This window comes from Molothrus aeneus, chromosome 6, assembly GCF_037042795.1.
Source record: "Molothrus aeneus isolate 106 chromosome 6, BPBGC_Maene_1.0, whole genome shotgun sequence".
In the NCBI taxonomy this organism is placed as follows: domain Eukaryota; kingdom Metazoa; phylum Chordata; class Aves; order Passeriformes; family Icteridae; genus Molothrus; species Molothrus aeneus.
In genome coordinates, this window is record NC_089651.1 from 8,347,942 (window position 1) to 8,365,816 (window position 17,875).

Genomic DNA, 17,875 nt, shown 5'->3' on the forward strand with positions numbered 1-17,875 from the left:
TGATACAAGCTCTGCCACTAATTTTCATCAAAAGAAACAAAGCCTTGGCAGGCATCGAAAACAGGACACAAATTTATCTACAAATGTCTGGATCCTGTTGTTTCTACAGAATAGTTCAGCTTTCATATCATCAATTTTCTGAGCAGCAACTCCAAAGAATCATCCTTTTAATGCTGCTGAAAAAGGGACATAATGGAGGTGACTCAAAGGAATAGATGCTGCAGCTACAACCACTCTCATTATGTACATATGAGATGCCTCAATGTTCCTGCCTGCTGATTACATGAGCAAACATTTTTAGTATGCAAAATCCTATTAACTCAAGGGGATTCTGCATAATTTTATAACAGCTCCACTTGTGGTGTTTGATCGACTGGGTCAGCAACAGACAGATGGCAAAGAATTAATTCTCTAAGGCTGCTTTATTGCAGGGCTGGCGTTGGGGTTTCCTCTACTCACTCAGCTGGGATAAAACAGAACTTCTTCTACATCCCCTACACCTGTTTCTCTTCTAAGAGCAAGAACAAGAATGTTGGAGCTGTCAGCACAAAGAGGAAGACAAATGAAAACTCTTCTTTATGACATTTACCCTCCCCTAAAAAATCCTAAACCAAAAAGGAAAGTTAACCTCAAAGCCATAAAGTAACACAATAATCCAAGAGATTACCCTGGAACTCATCCCTCCAATAATTAGGGTTTTCTCTTGCTCCATTTCTTGATCACGTCATAATTCTGAGGTGCAGAGAAAAGTATTAGCCAGTACTTAGTGAATTTGTGCTTAGCGTGTATTTAGATGGAAAATTATTAGCAGTCTGAAAATGGTCCCTAAAATTAAATTCTTAATGCACCATTTCCTCAGTTTGAGAAAAACGGTCACAAAAGTAAACAATAATCTGGCTGGGACTTATAAACAGAACTCTTAAGCTTGTAAGATCCACAACTTAAGCCCAGAAAACCTTCAAAATATGGAGGGAATTAAACTGATACAGAATTATTTGGCTGAGGTTTTTTTGAAAGCCCTGTAACTACAGATAAACTTAGAAGAGTTAACTCAGAGACCCACATGGATCCAGCAAAAATTCTAACTGTTTCACTTATCAAAGCATTGTCCCTTGAATCCTTTGCCAGTATTATCCAAAGTGGGTCAAAATGGGGAAGACACACCAAGGAAAGATAAGTCAGGATCTCTTTTAGTTGAAAAACTCCTTGGTTTGGGGAAACAGCCCCATTTTGTTTTACCACAGCACAGTTCCTGTTAATGGTACTGTGCCATCATTATTCCAGAAGCACTGATTTCTGTAACTTTAAAAAAATTCTTCTGGGTTTTTTTTTTTTGGTTTTTTGGTTGGTTTTTTTTTTTTAATATTACAGTTTCCATCCTGATTTCTCACATCCCTTTGCATCAGGAATGTTTCTCTGACATCCAAGCTAATTAAGCCTGCTTCAAAAATAAGGGCTTGAGATGGTCAGCCATACCTCACAACCCTTTGGACAAACAATTCTCCTCCTTTTGGATTTTAAATTAAGCTTACTGAAAGGGCTTGAGGTGGTCAGCCATACCTCACAACCCTTTGGACAAACAATTCTCCTCCATTTGGATTTTAAATTAAGCTTACTGAAAGTGCTTTCAGATCAGAAAATGGAGACAAAATTTTGACTAACCCAAAGCAAGACTTCCATTTTCGTTTGGAGATGGCAGCTTCAGCCTAACACTGACAGTGCACTAAGTCAATCCCATCCCTGAAACTTAGCCCACCTCTTTGGCCTCACATCCAAGGACGGAAGAGTTTCTTTTTGGCTAAATCAAGAGGAGCCAAGCAAGCCAAAGTGCCCAGACAATCCTTGGAACACTCTTACACAAATCTTGGATCCTTCCTACAGGAGACTGGAGATCAGCACAGAGCAAGGCACGTCTGACTGCAGAACACCAAGGATTTCATCTTTTGCCACCAACAGCTCACAGAATTCTCAAACACATTAACAGTGTCACCAGAGGGTGTGTTCCTCTCATTCCTAATTATTCCAGGACCCCTTCACTTAGTGAATTAGATAAAAACCAAAGTTTTCACTCACTCCCTCCACACCTGTGCTCAGCCTTGTACGGTGTGACTTCTCCCCAAACCCAAGTTCATTTGATGTTTTCTTCCCAATATTTCAGGGGGAAGAGGTATTTCGTTTTTTACCTGAAATGGAGACTGGCTGTTGTAATTCTTGATCTCCTTGTTGGCTCCCCGGAACAGCAGCACCCTTGCACAGCTCTCCTGAAAATGATGGAAAAGGAAACTTGTTCATAAAGATCCTTTGGCACTAAAAAGACAGTGACTGCTAAGAGGTCATGAGGTGCTTGGTCTATATTTTCATGATAAAAACAAACCAAATATATTATCTGAGAACTTAAATTGTTAAAACAGAATTCTAAAAATGACAGGGCTTCAGGTGCTTTGCAGTATATTAGGAACGCCAGGCAATTGTAAAGAAACGTGCAGGAATACAAGTAAATACCTTATTAAATTTCCAACCAACTGTACTGACAAAGTTCCATATTTGACAAATCAAATTTTGCACAAATTTGACTCCCATATGGGGGTTTTTTGCCTATTTTGTAGAAAAAACAGTACTGCTGACAGAACTGGGATGAATTATATCCTTCCCTCCTGCTAAAAGTTAAACAAAGCAGTTTTACCATTTATTTTGTTAGGGACTTCTTTCAACCCATCCTCAATATTAAAAGTATGATTTTTTTTTTCAGTACACATGAAACTATTTGATCTGCCTATACACACTGCACTGACCAGCCTTTTTGCCTCTCTTTTCCCCTAAAAAATGCTAGGAGTTACAGCACAAGGAGGAAAATTTGGCTTCAGATCCTCTAAACTGAGAAAATCTGCAAAGGAAATTCCTTAAAAACAATTTATTTTGGCCAATACAGTGCATTGGTTAAATCACTGTTCTCCATGGCTTTTAAATATGACTGCCCACAATCTGGTAGAAATTCTTGGAGGTTCTGAATGGATTCTCAGAATTTTTGATGATTCCTGTATGGACACTGTTTCTTACTCATCATCTTTAGTGCTCATCTTAGGGTCTTATGCAAATCAATTCACATTTCAAAAGGGTTTTATAATCTCTCATCACAAATATTGTTCTTCATTTTCTTGTGCTTTCTGTGTTGTCTTGATGTGTTGTGCTATGGAGGTCTACCTAATGAGGTATTTGGATGTGCTACCTTTCACTTTGGACAGCAAATTTGCAGTCAGAGAAGACAAAGTGCATAATTTAGGTATTTTAGTGACAGAAATGAAGCTTATTTACTAGACTCTGAGTCACAGGGTAATTTGCAGAAATTATGATTGAAAATCATTACTGTCATTGTGTTTTCTAATTTCTCACCATGGATTCTTGGTCCCATTAAGACTCCCCATCACAGGGCTGCCCTAAATGTATCGGGAAAGGAGGTTATCCTACCTTTACCTCAACTGAAAAAAGAACAGAATTTATCAAGATGGTAAATTAACAATTATCTCTTAGATTATAATTTTTAGTGATATACAATTAACTGAGATAGTCTCATTTGCTTGCACTGCAATCTGCACTTTAGTTGCATTTTTTCTATCTCTAAACAATTGATCAATGCCCAATTTTAATCAAGAACTTGAAGATATAAATAATTATATTGAACAACATACTGTATTCATTTGTTTATCAGAATAAATCATCCAACATTACAACACCAAAAGAATTATACATTCAAAAATTCTCTACAAATTTAACTGAGCTGTCTGCAGTGTAACAAAAACATGCAAAGGGATTGATTAACTAAATGATTGTGACTAGAAAGGTTTTGCCAAAAGTTGTCAAAGAGCTGTTCAACATTTAAAAAAAATTATTTGGGTTAAGTATTGCATTTGTTTGTTTATTTATTTTTATTCTTTTGAAACAAACAGAAGCATTCTTAACTTCACATTTTCTCCTTTTTGTTTCCTCCCCATCTGTCAGATTATATTCAATTTTAATACTACAACAGCCTTCATCTCAGATCCAGTTCTCCCAGTGAAAGAGGGCACATTTCATCCCAGCAAAAAACAGACTTACTGCATGGCCATGGAATAACTTTCAAAACCAAGAGGTTATTCAGATTAGGACTTCGCTGACATCCAGGAAAACAAATATACCAGAACTTCAGAAAGGAAGCCAAGAAGATTCCCCAGGGAAACGGGAAGGGAAGATCAGACGGGTAACGACTCCATCTACAGGAATCTGGAGGTAACAAGGGTACTGCCGTCCTTCCCATCCTCTCCAGCTGGAAAAGGCAGCACCGTTCCTTCCACATGAACCAATAACAACTTTCCATTAAAAAAAACCAAACCACTGGCAAAATCAGCACAGGTTAAGGTTCACAGCACCCCAAGGGAAACTTTGTATTTCCACATACCTGATGAAGGAAAACAGAAGGATGACAGTGCAGGCAGGCGATGGTAAAGTTCTATTCACCAAGCTTAGTGACTGTGTAATATTTGAAAATTTTGTAGATGCAGTTTCAATTAGAGTCTAAGTCTCCTGCAGAATAACTTCTACTGAGGTCAGGAAAACATATCTCTGCATGGAAAATGCTGTAATTCTACAGGATTACTCTAATTCCGACCTCATACTGCATAAACTTTGCTAAAAGTGTATGGTCTTGAAAAATGTCAAATTGTCCCCAAAATTCTTTTTTTTTTTTTTTTTAAGCTGAGGGCATTTTAGACCTAGTTGAGGAATCTGTCCTGACAAGACTTTAGAAAAAAACCTAAGATGGTAATTTAATTAAGAAGCAGATCCTTTAACAGATGTTTCACTGTTTACAGTCACATCTCATGCTTTCCAAATTCAATGTAATATTCTATGTGCTGAATTTTAACATAGTTCTAAAACTCGTCCCCTCCCCATTCTATCCCTGCAAAGAAAGTATAAAATGCTAACAAATCAAAAGGTTCTGCTACTTGTAAATGACTACACAAGCTGTAGACAAAGAATCCAGTATCTTCTGTATAGAGACAATTCCACAGTATTTTACAACTCTTTCTTATTTAATTCTAAGTTAAATTATAGACTAACAGCAATAAATTCTGTACAGGAAACAAATACTTAGATATGAATCAAACCCAAAAAAGCTGGTAAAGCATGTTTTATTTTTTAATATCCATACTCTTGCTACCTACAATCAGCAGCCTTATTTGTAATCAGTGAATGAAACAGCACTAAAATTTTAACTCTATTCTTTCCAGATTGCAAGATCATTTTTTAATACCTGAAGCACGTCATTGCATATAAAATGATGTAGTGATAGGATGAAGGGGAAAGGCTTCAAACTGAAAGAGAGCAGGTTTAGATCAGATATTGGGAAAGAATTCCTTCATGAGAGGGAGGTGAAGCCCTTGGGAAGTTGTGGATGGCTCATCCCTGGAAAGGATGGTGAGGTCTTGGGGAAGTTGTGGATGGCCCATCCCTGGAATGTTCAAAGCTAGGTTGGATGGTGATTGGAGCAATGAGGTGTAGTGGAAGGGGATTGGACCAGGATGATCTTCGAGTTCCCTTCCAAGGCAGCTCATCCTGTGATTATGTGAGCTCCCAACTGCTGCTGGGGACATTTCTGTCCCTGCAGGGGCTCTCACCTGGTTGTAGAGGGCACAGATGTGCAGGGCCGTGTTCCCCGAGGCGTTCTGCGCGCACATGTCAGCGCCGTAGAACAGGAGGTGCTCCAGGTGTTGGACGTGTCCGTACCTGCAAGCCTGAGCAGGGATAAATCAATATTTTGGTTATTACACCAAAGCCTAGGCAAGATTTTCAGCAGAGATGGTGCTGTTTTTACTGAGGGCCTAATTTTTAGAATCACACCTGGTTCTCTGATGGGAGCAGAGATACCCAGATGCGCATTCCTGCACCAACTCCAATGTGGGCGCTTCAGGCACGGCAATCCTGTGCTTGAGCTTAACTATCTGATTATTTTGGGAATAGTAGCCTAAGGGATCAAGAAAATACTGCCTTTGGAACTTTTTATCCACTAATATTCATGACTCAAATGCGACAAGTTTTTGTCCTGCTACACTCCGGAATGCTGCCCACCAGATGGCACTGAAGATGATCAAATTGCCAGAGCTTTTTCCCAAACTGCTTACAGGCCTTAGAAAGAAAATCTGGCCAAAATCCAAGTAAATCTTCTTGGTTCTGCGATGTCAAGCAGACACACAACATACACAGGACACTGCTCCAAAACAGGGGGAAATCTTCAAGAGTTACTTTATCTGTCACACAAATAAAAGGTTTGACCCTGGATTTTTGGAAATCAGCCTCTATGAAGAAGATTCATAGAAATTAGAAAATTTCCTGATTAGCAAATAAGCTTTAGAAAAATTACAGCCATTCTAGTCCATGTCCTCTTTTACTTGACATCCTTCTCCTCTATGGCCCACTGACCAAGCATCTCCCAATTTTTCATGTTTTGAACTTTGTGGTATCTTAGATCAGCATCATTCCTATATAAATCAGAATTTAAGGTACAGAAATCCATTCAGTCACTCTTGAATTCAGTGGGAGGTACAGACTGATACACCTGGCTTGGATCTACACTTTGGAAGAGAAAAGTTAAGTGGACTGCTCAGTGCACAAATTAACTCCCCATCCTTCTTATTTCATTGAGGAATGCTTGAAATATTGATTAGTCAAAACAGATTGTTCCTAACCCAGATATAAACATTGATTTATTTAGGATTACAACCAACACAGGGAGTTTGGAAAGCTCTATTTCACTATGAGAAATAATAACCTTATGTGTATGAGGCTAGGGTTTAAAAAGAGGGACATTTTCTCTGTATTTTTATGGAGTCCAGATGGGGAAATACTTTGATCTAGATAATCCATTTCCTCCATATCCTCAGAAAATATGGTAAAAAAATAATTCCTTCCTTTTCTCCTACTCTAGAGATGGATCCACACAACCTTGACCTAGACCCACTTAGTGAAAAAGCTCCAATTCCTGCCCAAATGTGGGTGCCAAAGCTACCTCCCATTTCTTTCCAAGAAAAGAAGAAAAAAATCCTTGTACTAAAGAATTTCAGTGCACAGAAAATAAATTGAGTCAAGATGACCCAGGCAGACCTGTAAGGTTGATTACTTGTATCTTTATCTCATATTACAGCAATTCCAATTTTTGTACTTTTCCAAATTCATCCATACAGAGACACAACAAAGTAGCAGCAATGACATTGGGACTGTTAGAATCTTTGAACTCTGTATATTACTGAGTTTATCACTGTGCAAAGGGAAATCAATAAAGCATTTTTACACAACTGCTGGATAGCATTCAGGCATTTCTGGAGAGGACAGGGAGAGGCTGATGGACCCCAGCAGCAGGATCCTCAACTCAAACCTTCCTGTAAAGTTCAGCAGAGACAAGGGGAAAGCAGCCTGACAAACACAGAAGGAGCATTAACAAGGACACTCACACTGGCATCTAACCAAAAGAAAGAGCTACATGTTCCTACTGAAGTGCCACAAACAGGAATCTAAGCTTCCAAGAGTTCATGGCATAAATATGACGAGTGCAATTCTGCATCAAAATCCACAGTAACCAGAGGATTTCAAAGTTACAGAACACCACTGGAACAGTTTTCTACTTCTTAGTCACCACAGCAGGATGCAAAGTGAATAAATAAAAAGAAGTAGAAAAAGCAGATAGAAAAAGGAAGAAATTTCCTACTTGAATGTGCAGGGACTTCAAAATAGCGCTTAACCCTTGAACAACCATGAACAACTTCCTCATGAAAGTCCAACTCCAAACAAAAAGCAAATCTTTCCTACCTGATGAATTTCTTGCCATCCATTTTCATCCTTGCAGCTGACTGTAGCATGTTCATGGAGTAAGAGCTCACAGCAGAAAGGGTCCCCTCCCACCACGGCTGTGTGGTACAGCGGGGTCAGGCCGCAGCTGTCCTTGTAGTTGGGAGATGCTCCCAGCTCTAAAAGGGTCTGAAAGCAATCACAGACTGTGAAAAATAGAGCTGGGAGGGACTTCCATAAAAAGGGTCTTTACCTGAAAAAAAAAATCTGAAAAAGTATGTATAAGGTTGGTTATTGACATAACATTTTTTGCTCACCTAAGAGTGGACCACAGCACAGACTAAGTTAAGCAAGAAATGACCTTGGAAGAATTAAGATCTAAAGGAATCTATGGGGATGGCACAGAAAGGAGTGGCAATGTCCAGTTTCCATCCTCTCACTAGGTTCAGAAATGTCAGCTCTGTAAATGTTGCATCACCTTTGTAACACATTCACCTCTTCAGTTCCAAGGTGCTTTATCAAAAATGTCATGCAATTTGAGTATCTGTCAAAAGGGAATAAGCAAAATCCATAAATCTAAGATTTAATCTAGATCAGAGTGAATTAAGAATACCTGTTAAAATACAAAAGAAAACAGAAGACACTGTGTTAAAGCATAATGTGCAATCCATGCCACTGGAAGCTGCTTTCACAGAGTTAAGTGACAATAATTCTATTCCTATTTCCTCAGGCAAATCTCCGTGTATCAATGGATAAGCTTAAATTTCACCACTTTTCTTCCTATGAGGAAAAGATAAATCAGAAATTAAAAGGCTCCTTATTGAAGGCAAATGCTGAGATTTGAAAGCCACAAGAAAGCACTAGAACAAGCACATCCTAAAGGATCCATAGAGGACAATACAGTAATTAATGGAAAACAGTCTCCTTTATGCATTTTTTTTTAACAAGATAACACATAATTTGCTCCTAAAAGTGTTTACCTTGAGAGCTACTTGGTTCTTGGCTCTGGCTGCTTTGTGCAGAGCTGTCATTCCATCTTTGGCTCTGAAGTCTAAATGTGCTCCTCCATTTTTCAGGGCTTTTATCACTTCTACTGTGTTGTCAAGCTGAGCTGCCAAAGTTAGGGGTGTTTCTAAGAAAGAGAATAGGATGTACATGGAAAAAGGTGAGCAGTACTATAAAATAAATTTAAGTTACTTTATACAGTTTAAAATACTGTTATAAAATTATCAATAATCTCCTTTGGACAGCAAAGCCATACAGATTTCACTGGCTCAGAGTTGTGAAGGAATGTGTGAGATTCACCCTGTTAATCAATTTAAGCTTAACTCAAGGTACTCCTCTATGCTGCTTAGTTTAGTTGTTCTGACCTCCACTTTCTAAGTCATGATAGTTTGGGTCCAGTCCTCGGTCCAACATCTTGGTCATTTTTTCCACAGAGAGATGGTGGACATGATCCATAAACTTTTTCAAATTGGCCTGAAACAAAGAGCAAAAAATGAATCATCCTCTGATTTAAAAAATAAAATTTTGACTAAAAATGAAACATTTTTTCAACTGATGTCAACACCCACTGCAGGTAATTGCTAACTCCTGCAGGAAATTGGGATACCTTGGTGTGAAGCTTGGCCAGCTGCTTTTCATCCAGGTTGAACTGTCTGTACACTCTTTTCTTGTAGCGAAACTGAGGGAAGAAGAGAAGAAATTTTAAAACTTAAAACTCATAATACCATTTTCTGACCTTATCAGGAAGTATCATCCACTGTGATAACAGATATAGGCAAAATTTCAGAAATAGGCTCAGTATTTCATATAGTTTTACATCATTTAAGCAAAATTCATATATTGTGTGAATACAAGAGATCAGTAGAGGTGTGTGGGAAATGAGATCAGCCTCTAGAATCTACAGAAGCAAGCAAGAATTACACTGAAAAGCACTTTTCCCCAAGGATTCCTGTGCACTTTCATTTATAGTCTCAGAAAGAGAAGGCATGTTAAATATAGTCTCAGAAAGCTGGGAAGGCATGTTAAATAAAAAAATATCAATTTCAAAATTGCAGCTTAGCATTTCTGAAATATAAAAACAAAAAAAAAAGTACACCTGAAAATCCCTTAGTCAATGTATGAGGAACTTGCACATGGGAATAGTTCTGATGTTGAACAGGACTGGTTTTGTGAATGAGATTCTGAGGATTGCCTCTCTTTTTGGCTGAAACTCAGTCCCATTTTATCCTGAGCAGCTTGGGTGCAGTAGCAAGATCAAAAGTCATGGGGGTTTCCATAGCTATAATTTACCACTCTCTCATTGTCCCATGCAGAATTCCAGGAATGCAGCCTGTCTGTTGGACAAGGGACTGCACTGAATGAGGCTTTAACACCAACTTTCCACAAAATCACTTTTAACACCTCAGTTGCTGCAGTCAACACTCATGGAAAACTACAAAACACAATGAAGTGTCTGTTTAATTTCCTTACAGCTGTAATGTGATCATCAGACTGAAACTCTGAAATAAACTTGTGGAAAAGGGAAGACCTGAAGCCTTCTCAGGACCCTGATTTTTTTCTCTTGGATTTGTGTTATAGTGGAGTAAGTCTATTAACTGCACATTATTAATGGTTGATCTGCCACCATACAGGCAATATCAAAATTAATTAAACGCCAGTTTCATGCCCCAGTTTGCTGCTGTGTTGTGTGATCTGGCTCTGCTCCAAGTTTGTTCAGTGCCATGAAAGTTCTGCCCAGCTTATTCCCAACTGCAGGAGCAACAGAGAGGGGGAAATCCCAGCACGCACCCTCTCCTCCCTTACTGCTTTCCCAGGAGGCAGACAGAGGCAACCTGTGCACTCTGAAGGATGGCACAGAGGGAACCAGGTGGGGGTTAAAAAAGGCTTCACTGAGACAAAGTTCTCTCTGGGAGAAAGCAAAGGCTGGTTATCCAGCAGCTACTGCACTGCTATTGCAAACCTCATCACAGATCCAACAGCTTCACCTAGAACCTTGCATTTCTTTATTAAATCACTAAACAAGATACATGTCCTGTGCACTCAGCAAAGGAAAACTCCAAAATCCACTGTCCCAGAAGGGCTGACTCTTTGCAACTTTTTGGGGATGGACCAGCTCCATAAGCAGGGAATGCCAGCACTTCTGTGAGCAAGGGTTCAAGCTCAGACTTGCTGATAAGCATTTCCCAGATGTAATTCAGGTGCATGCAGACACCTCAAATACAGCTTTCTGCACAGTTTGTATCAGAATAGAAATGCTTCAGATGTCGGATCTAAAAATACCTCAAGTGAAGGAACTCCTTTATTGACTGGCTGTGGGTATTCCCTCAGAAGTCTCTCCTCATCCAAAAACTTCCCATCTCTCCCATTGCTTGCAGGCTGGAACAGTCCATAGTTCAGGACATCTTTCAAACTCTGGTTCAAAGTGCACAAAATCCGCTGCTTTGCAACCCATACTGAAGCTTCTGGGTTAAATCGAATGCATTTCTGCAAAGAGAAATTATTTTAAGGAACCCAATTAGTGAAAAAAAAACCAAACATTTCAACAGTGTCTTACATTCTAAAATTTACAAATGTCATGAATAATAGGAATATGCATAATAAATACACAGGCTCCATGACAAAACATTGCTCAACAAGAATTCTATTTCAGATGTGCATTGATAATACCTAATGCACAAGTACTGTGAAAACACAGGAGATTTCAGGTCCTTCCACAAACCTCAGGGAATACACACATCCTTCCTCAGAGAGAGAGAGCACGTTCATGGAAAACCTGTTCAAAAGGGATGTTACAAGGTGTTGAACTATCCACTTGATTCTTGGCTGTTCTGATATCAGTTAGATCCACAAGGATTTCACCAAAAACTGGTAGTCAGGCAAGAATTCTACTTTCCTTTTAGCTACATTTAACTGAGGGTAAGTTTATGGGAGTAAGGATACAACATGGAGCAAATGACTTGAAAACCTTGACAAACTCCTGCAGTTCTCTGCTTCTTACCAAGCTGGAATTCAGGGACTTGGGGAGTTTAGGGATTTTGCCTACACTGCAGTCACTGGTTCCAAGGTACCAGCAGATGGCAATGCCCAGAAAGCAATTTGGTGCCTCTGATGTGCATCCTGAACACACAATGCTCTTTCTGCTTTAATCCTTTACAGTCTTCAATGTAAATGAAATGTTAGACTTTGTCACAAGTAAGGCTGGCCAGAAGCAGCTTTCATTTCCCTCACTTATTTTATTTTCCAAGATGTTTTGTGAAAAGTTTGGGGGGTTTTATATGCTGAAGGGAAGGAGATAGGGATACAAAGTAGATTGTAACAAATATTTTCCTTCCCAAACATGCCAGTAGTAACAGCATTGGCTTAGCAACAAGGCAAATCTGTTGGAAATCCCCGTGTTCCTTCTGAACCTCACTTGCTCCATGACTCCTACATGGACTCAAACTTCAATACAAGATTCAGACTCAAACATCAGCACTTCTCAGCAAAACAGTTACAAGATGTGCAATGAGCCTAACTTTTAACATTATCCACACATCTGAAAGATTTCAGTGAGTGTTATTCAAATGGGAAGATAATGTTGAAATTACATGTAATTTTTTTCTCCAAGGAAATTCTTTCTTACATGAAACAAACTAATTTTGGACTTGTATGACACTGTTTTGATTTTAAAAACACAAAGCAGTTACTTCTGATCACAGTTTAATTAAGTCTGCTGGTTTTTAATGCACCTGGATAATCCAACATATTCAATTTTGTTCAGTCTATTCTTGTGTTCTCTCTGTTCTTGATGTCAGGCAAATATATCACAAACTAATTCAGTGAGAGCTCCAGCTCTTCCAGCAATTCATAAGAAACAAAAGTGCGCTTATTGTAAAAAAAAACTGATTCCATTAGCAATTTAGAATGAAATAAGATCAGTTATGTAAAAAGTAAATTGATAACTGGAGAATTTTTTTGCTACCAGAATTTTTCAGGCTGCAAAAAGTGAAACTAGCAAGAAAAGTGATTATTTATGCTTTCCATGAAGCCAGGCAGGATAGAAGTGGAGCTGTTACCACACTCTCAGAGGCAGGTGCTGACCAAGAGGATAAAAAGAACCACTCAGATGCTGCATAAGGTGCATTTTCCATCAGCCTGTCCCTGGAACAACTCCACTGTGCTGCCTCTGTGTCCTCCTGGCAGCCCTCCAGGCAGGGAGCACCACAGGCACCCCCTCTATGCTGCAGACAAGTCATTACTTACTGCCACACTCTGTATCCTGAGGAAACATCAGCTCAGTCACAGCAGGACCTACACACAGGCTGTTCCAGTTATGAAATAAGGAACAATTCATTAGGCACACGTGGCGTGGTGGCCACAAGGAAAGGAGGCAGCAGCAGAGTCAAAAAAACTGGACAACTTTTTCTAATCTTCAATGAAAAGAAAAAAAATTAAAGAATAGAGATCTTTCAGTGACAAGGAACTACAGAAACACATGAAACAAAGATGTTTTGCACTGACAGATACATTTCACTGTAAAAAACCACAAAGAACAGCCAAAAAAAAAAAAGCCCTGAGTGGCTCAAAGTCACTGTCAAAACCACAGCAGGCCCCTCAAAATGCAAGTGTAGCAGCAAGACAGCACGTCAGCACTGGCTGCTGAGAGGCAAGGCCTGTGTTTGGGATGTGAAAGCTCCTTGGATCACAGCAGACATGGTCAATTATAATCTTGCATTCCTGCACACTGGTGAGAGCAAGTCACTGATTGAAGGGCAGGATGGGAAGCCAGGGAAAACACAACTCCCCAGCTGAAGGGAAGAAATTAATTCAGTAGGAATAATGCTTATCATACAGAATGTCTGAGGGATAATATTTATCTGCTTAAAATCAATCAGCAAACACATCTTTCTGCTCAGCTGTCAATCACACAAACTGTGCTGTGACAGAGGGACACGACAAAATGGTTTGTGCCGCTGCCTCCAAAAATATGATTGCCAGGATATCAAAATATGAATTATTCCTTTCAATGGGAGATGCTGATATTAAAGATGAGACAGCCAAAAAATGGGAAACACAAATGAGGGTTTGGCATCATGGAAAGAAAAGGGAGCAAGTCCCACATTTTGGTTTGTGCTGTGTTCAGCTTGATTCTCTGCTGAAACACTGCTCTCCTTCATCAGGCTGCACTCAGGAAACAGAATTCCTGAGAGGACAGGTCAGAAAAACCAGTCTGGCCAGGCTGTCAGCAGATCACCTGCCCAGATCAAGGGCATGTGAACAGATAGCAGCAGCACAAAAATTCTCTTATCAAACTGAAGATAAAACAAGGAAAAGCAAACAGAAAGCAGCAAGGAACTATCAGGCACAAAGTGGGATACCGAAGAATACTTGGGAAAAGTTGCAAAAGAAAATCTGGAGTATCTACGAGGCAGCACAGTCTGGAAACAAGTGAAACTGGAGGCATCCCAAGGAAAAACGGGACTCAAGCTGCAGTTGTCACAACTGGGTTCCTGCTTTTTTAAGGTAAAAAGTGCACAAAGTAAAAACAGTGTTTTATCAGAGAAGCAAGAGCAGTAAAGGAAAAGATTCTTAATCCTCAGACCCAACAAATAAAAAAAAAGTAAAGAAAGGATACAAAAGTATAAAAAGCTATGCAGAAACAGAACACCAAGAAGTAGCTCCAACCTAAGCTGTTGCTATACCAAACTATCACTTACCAAACAATATTTTGCATATAATAAAATTGGACAAAAGTCCAATATAATTTTAAAAACACAAAAACCCAGGGGAGGGAGAAATCACTAAATGCTCATTATTGCAGTGGAGCAGCAAAACAGATGGGCAGAAAGTGTCTCAGAGAAGTCTTCAGCAGACCCAAACCCATCTCAGCCTTAGAATTTAATAAAATGTATGGATCTGAGCATTTTGACTTTAAACATAACCCAGAGGGAGCACACGTACAGGGTAAAACAAGAGTGGAACAAGCACTATGTGTTGATAATAAAATGATGAAAACATTCCTTAAAACCACTAGCTGACAGAAGTGTTCTCAGTGTCTGTGGCAAAGAGCAATTCTAAACACAAAGCACCATCGCTGTCAGAATATCAAGGTAAAGGAGATTTTCTTGACAACAGCTCCTTAAGAACCAGACTGATTTCACTTAGAGGCAGCATCACTTGGGATTTTTCCTACATAGGCTGGAAAAGGAAATGGATACAAGATGACTGGGCCTGGATTCAGACCAAATAATATATGCCAGAAAACACAGCAGTTTTACCCATGCTCCTTGAGACTGGAGGGCTTTCCATGCTCTCCATTCCCTCAGGAATTTTACTGGGCTCAGGAAATCTTTCAGTTGTTCATTTAAATATTCTCCACCCTCCTGTGAGAAGGATGACACTTACTGAATACAGGTCATGCACAGAGGCAATGAGAAATTACCATTTCTACCAAGTTGTGTCTCAGTAAATTGGGTTATCACCCAAACTGAGGAGACAAAAAAAAAACTGATATAAGAACTGAAAAGCAATTGTTCTTAAGGGCTCTGTATGAACTTGTCAAGATTCACATTGTCTTCTAAGTTTCACATGAGAATAAAAGAGCAACAAGACAGACTTCCTACAATGTGTGGTAATTTGTAAAGTTTTCCATGGCAGCACATCCCACTCGTGGTGCTTGGTGCTTATCTCATACCTGCAGTGGAATAAAGGCAGTTTGAACCACAGCCACTGCAGACAAGCAAACTTCATTTTCTGGGAGTTTGGCTTTAAAGCTTCCCAGTGGGCTGAATTTTATCTAAACCCCTAAACTTGTCTTCCTTAGAACAAATATAGTCTTGATCATACTCTCTAAAAACCAAAAAAAGAAGAAAACTAAATTATGTTATTTCATGCTTCTTTGATTAAACAGACTAATTTTAAACACCTCATATGTTAAATTAATTATAATTATACAGGAAATAGGGCCTATGTTTGCTCTGGCTTGTAGCTGTACAACAGCTCAAACTCTTCACTACATTTAATCCACCAATATTTCTGTTTGCTAACCTGAATCCAGGTTTCACTTTCCTGCACAAAGAAAATTTGTGGGCTGATAAATTAAATAAGAAATACATCAGCTGCTTTAGAATAGCTTAGAACAATTCAGTTACTTTTCATGAAGAGTTTATTGAAAAGGAAGAAGAAATACAAAAAGTAAATCGATAAAAATGAATGATAAAATTAATTTTTAAATTTGTCTTGATAATGTCAATAAATTACTTATTACTGATCAAAAAAAAAAGAGTCATTAAATAAGAGGACTTCAGGAAGCTACTATCCCTGTGGTTTTAACAGCAGAGTAAACATAGTAAGAAAAGCTGGCATTTCCATTCCATTTTCATGGATCTGTTCATTGGCAGGGTCACAGATAGAGCAAGCTGGTAAGATCATCAAAAAAGAGCTCCAGAACCACACCTGAGGGCACACTGTCAAAACAGCTTTTCCCTGTCAGGCTGCATGCAGCCCATCTCTATCATCCTAAAAATGAACTTAATTAAGAAGAAAGGAAGGGTTTCATGAGATGGATCACGAACAGCAGCAGGGCATGATGTAGCTCTTACATGTCAGCACAGAGTGATGTACGTGGCTCACATCCATGTAATGGATGTGTTTTAATAATCTTGGAAATTTCAAAAGGCTGGTGCCACCACTGAAAATCCTGACAGCAGCATTCAAGGAGACCCAGGGTAATTCAGATAATTAATAGCAAACTCAGACAAATTGTGGTTCTAGATGGAATCACTCTCTCCCAAGACCTTTTCCAGCACAACACTGTTATTCCTATCACAGTGCTTGTGTTGGTTTCTCTGACTGGAAGGTTCAGAAACAATACCCTGTAGTAAAGGCACAGCAGCAAAGGAGGAAAGAAAGGTGTCTTTGTGCTTTTTTTCCCCTCATCTTTACACTCTAAAAACCACAGGCTCTCTAAAAGGGATGTCTTTTGCGAGGCAGGTTGACAGAGAAAGACAACAAATATATTAGAGAGAGAGAATTTGACGACCTCTTGCAGGACCCCAGTCTAGTGTCAATCACAAACGATTTCATGAGAAGAAGAACAAGAGAAGCCATATATATATATAATGTATTATAATGTATGAGGCTTTCATAGAGTTAACATGTGATTTTTCGATTCAATCTTCATCTTCTGATAAGGTTATGGATTCCTAAGTCTCTTTGTTTTACCCAAAATCTCTGAATGCAGATCAGAGAGATATTTTGCTTTATGAACATGGCTTTCATCAGGTCAACACACTAAATTCTCTTGGAAGGGATGGTGCCTTTAGTTGAGGCAACCAGTCAGATAAACCACTGGGGTACAAAGCATAGACATTAAAACAAAACATGAATTTTGTCTGTAATATGTCAAAAAAGAAAGTTAAAAAAAAGGAACAGATGTACTGCAGGCTGAAGCCAGCAAAGCTAATCATTAATTTCACTTTGTTTAATTGCAGTGCACTCTGCCTTACCGTTTGCTGCAAGTCAGGTATGATAATTCGAATCACTAAAGTGTTGCTCTGACTGTCATCCATTCTGCTGCTTGGCTTTTCTGCAGTTGCTCTAATTGTGTCATAAATAGTTTCTTCTTTGGAGCTGTCTGATTCAGACTCAACAGAATAGTCAGAGAAGCTTTGTGCCATTTCATCTTCACTTGATGTAGGGCTACGAGGCATGTTAAAGTTTTTTATCCTGCCAATACCAAGGAGAAAAAGAAAAAAAATGTTACAGTTCAAGTCTTCAAAATGAATCAGCTACATTTTTTTTCCTTCTTGGAAATAACATTCGTTTAACAAGGAAGTTTTATGGTTTATCCTCCTTTTATTTCTTTCTGTCAGTTATGTGGGTAGGCAGAGTGCAAAGGAAATAAATCTGGCTACCAATTTACTAGAGAGGAGGAAGGGCAGGAGAAGGAAAAAAGAGTAGTAAAAAAGAAGATGACCTTTCTTTCCAGGCACACCCAACCTCCCAAAGGACCCAGAAAAAACAGCACAATTACCCAGTCCTGTGATAACCAGCACTGCTGTAAACTGTACTAAGA

At 39.0% G+C, this 17,875-nt stretch overlaps 1 protein-coding gene across 2 annotated transcripts in view; it reads right to left on the minus strand.

Moving 5' to 3' along the window:
• SHANK2 (SH3 and multiple ankyrin repeat domains 2) overlaps positions 1 to 17,510 on the minus strand; it is a 249,980-nt gene extending 232,470 nt beyond the window's left edge. For both annotated transcript variants that reach the window (XM_066552106.1, XM_066552105.1), the window contains exons 1-8: positions 17,307 to 17,510; positions 11,101 to 11,304; positions 9,428 to 9,499; positions 9,186 to 9,294; positions 8,796 to 8,947; positions 7,837 to 8,004; positions 5,652 to 5,768; positions 2,184 to 2,261 (exon numbers count right to left, since the gene is read on the minus strand). In XM_066552106.1, coding sequence (XP_066408203.1) covers positions 2,184 to 2,261; positions 5,652 to 5,768; positions 7,837 to 8,004; positions 8,796 to 8,947; positions 9,186 to 9,294; positions 9,428 to 9,499; positions 11,101 to 11,304; positions 17,307 to 17,510 — 1,104 coding nt within the window. The remainder of the gene's footprint in view (positions 1 to 2,183; positions 2,262 to 5,651; positions 5,769 to 7,836; positions 8,005 to 8,795; positions 8,948 to 9,185; positions 9,295 to 9,427; positions 9,500 to 11,100; positions 11,305 to 17,306) is intronic.
• Between the last annotated feature and the right edge of the window lie 365 nt (positions 17,511 to 17,875).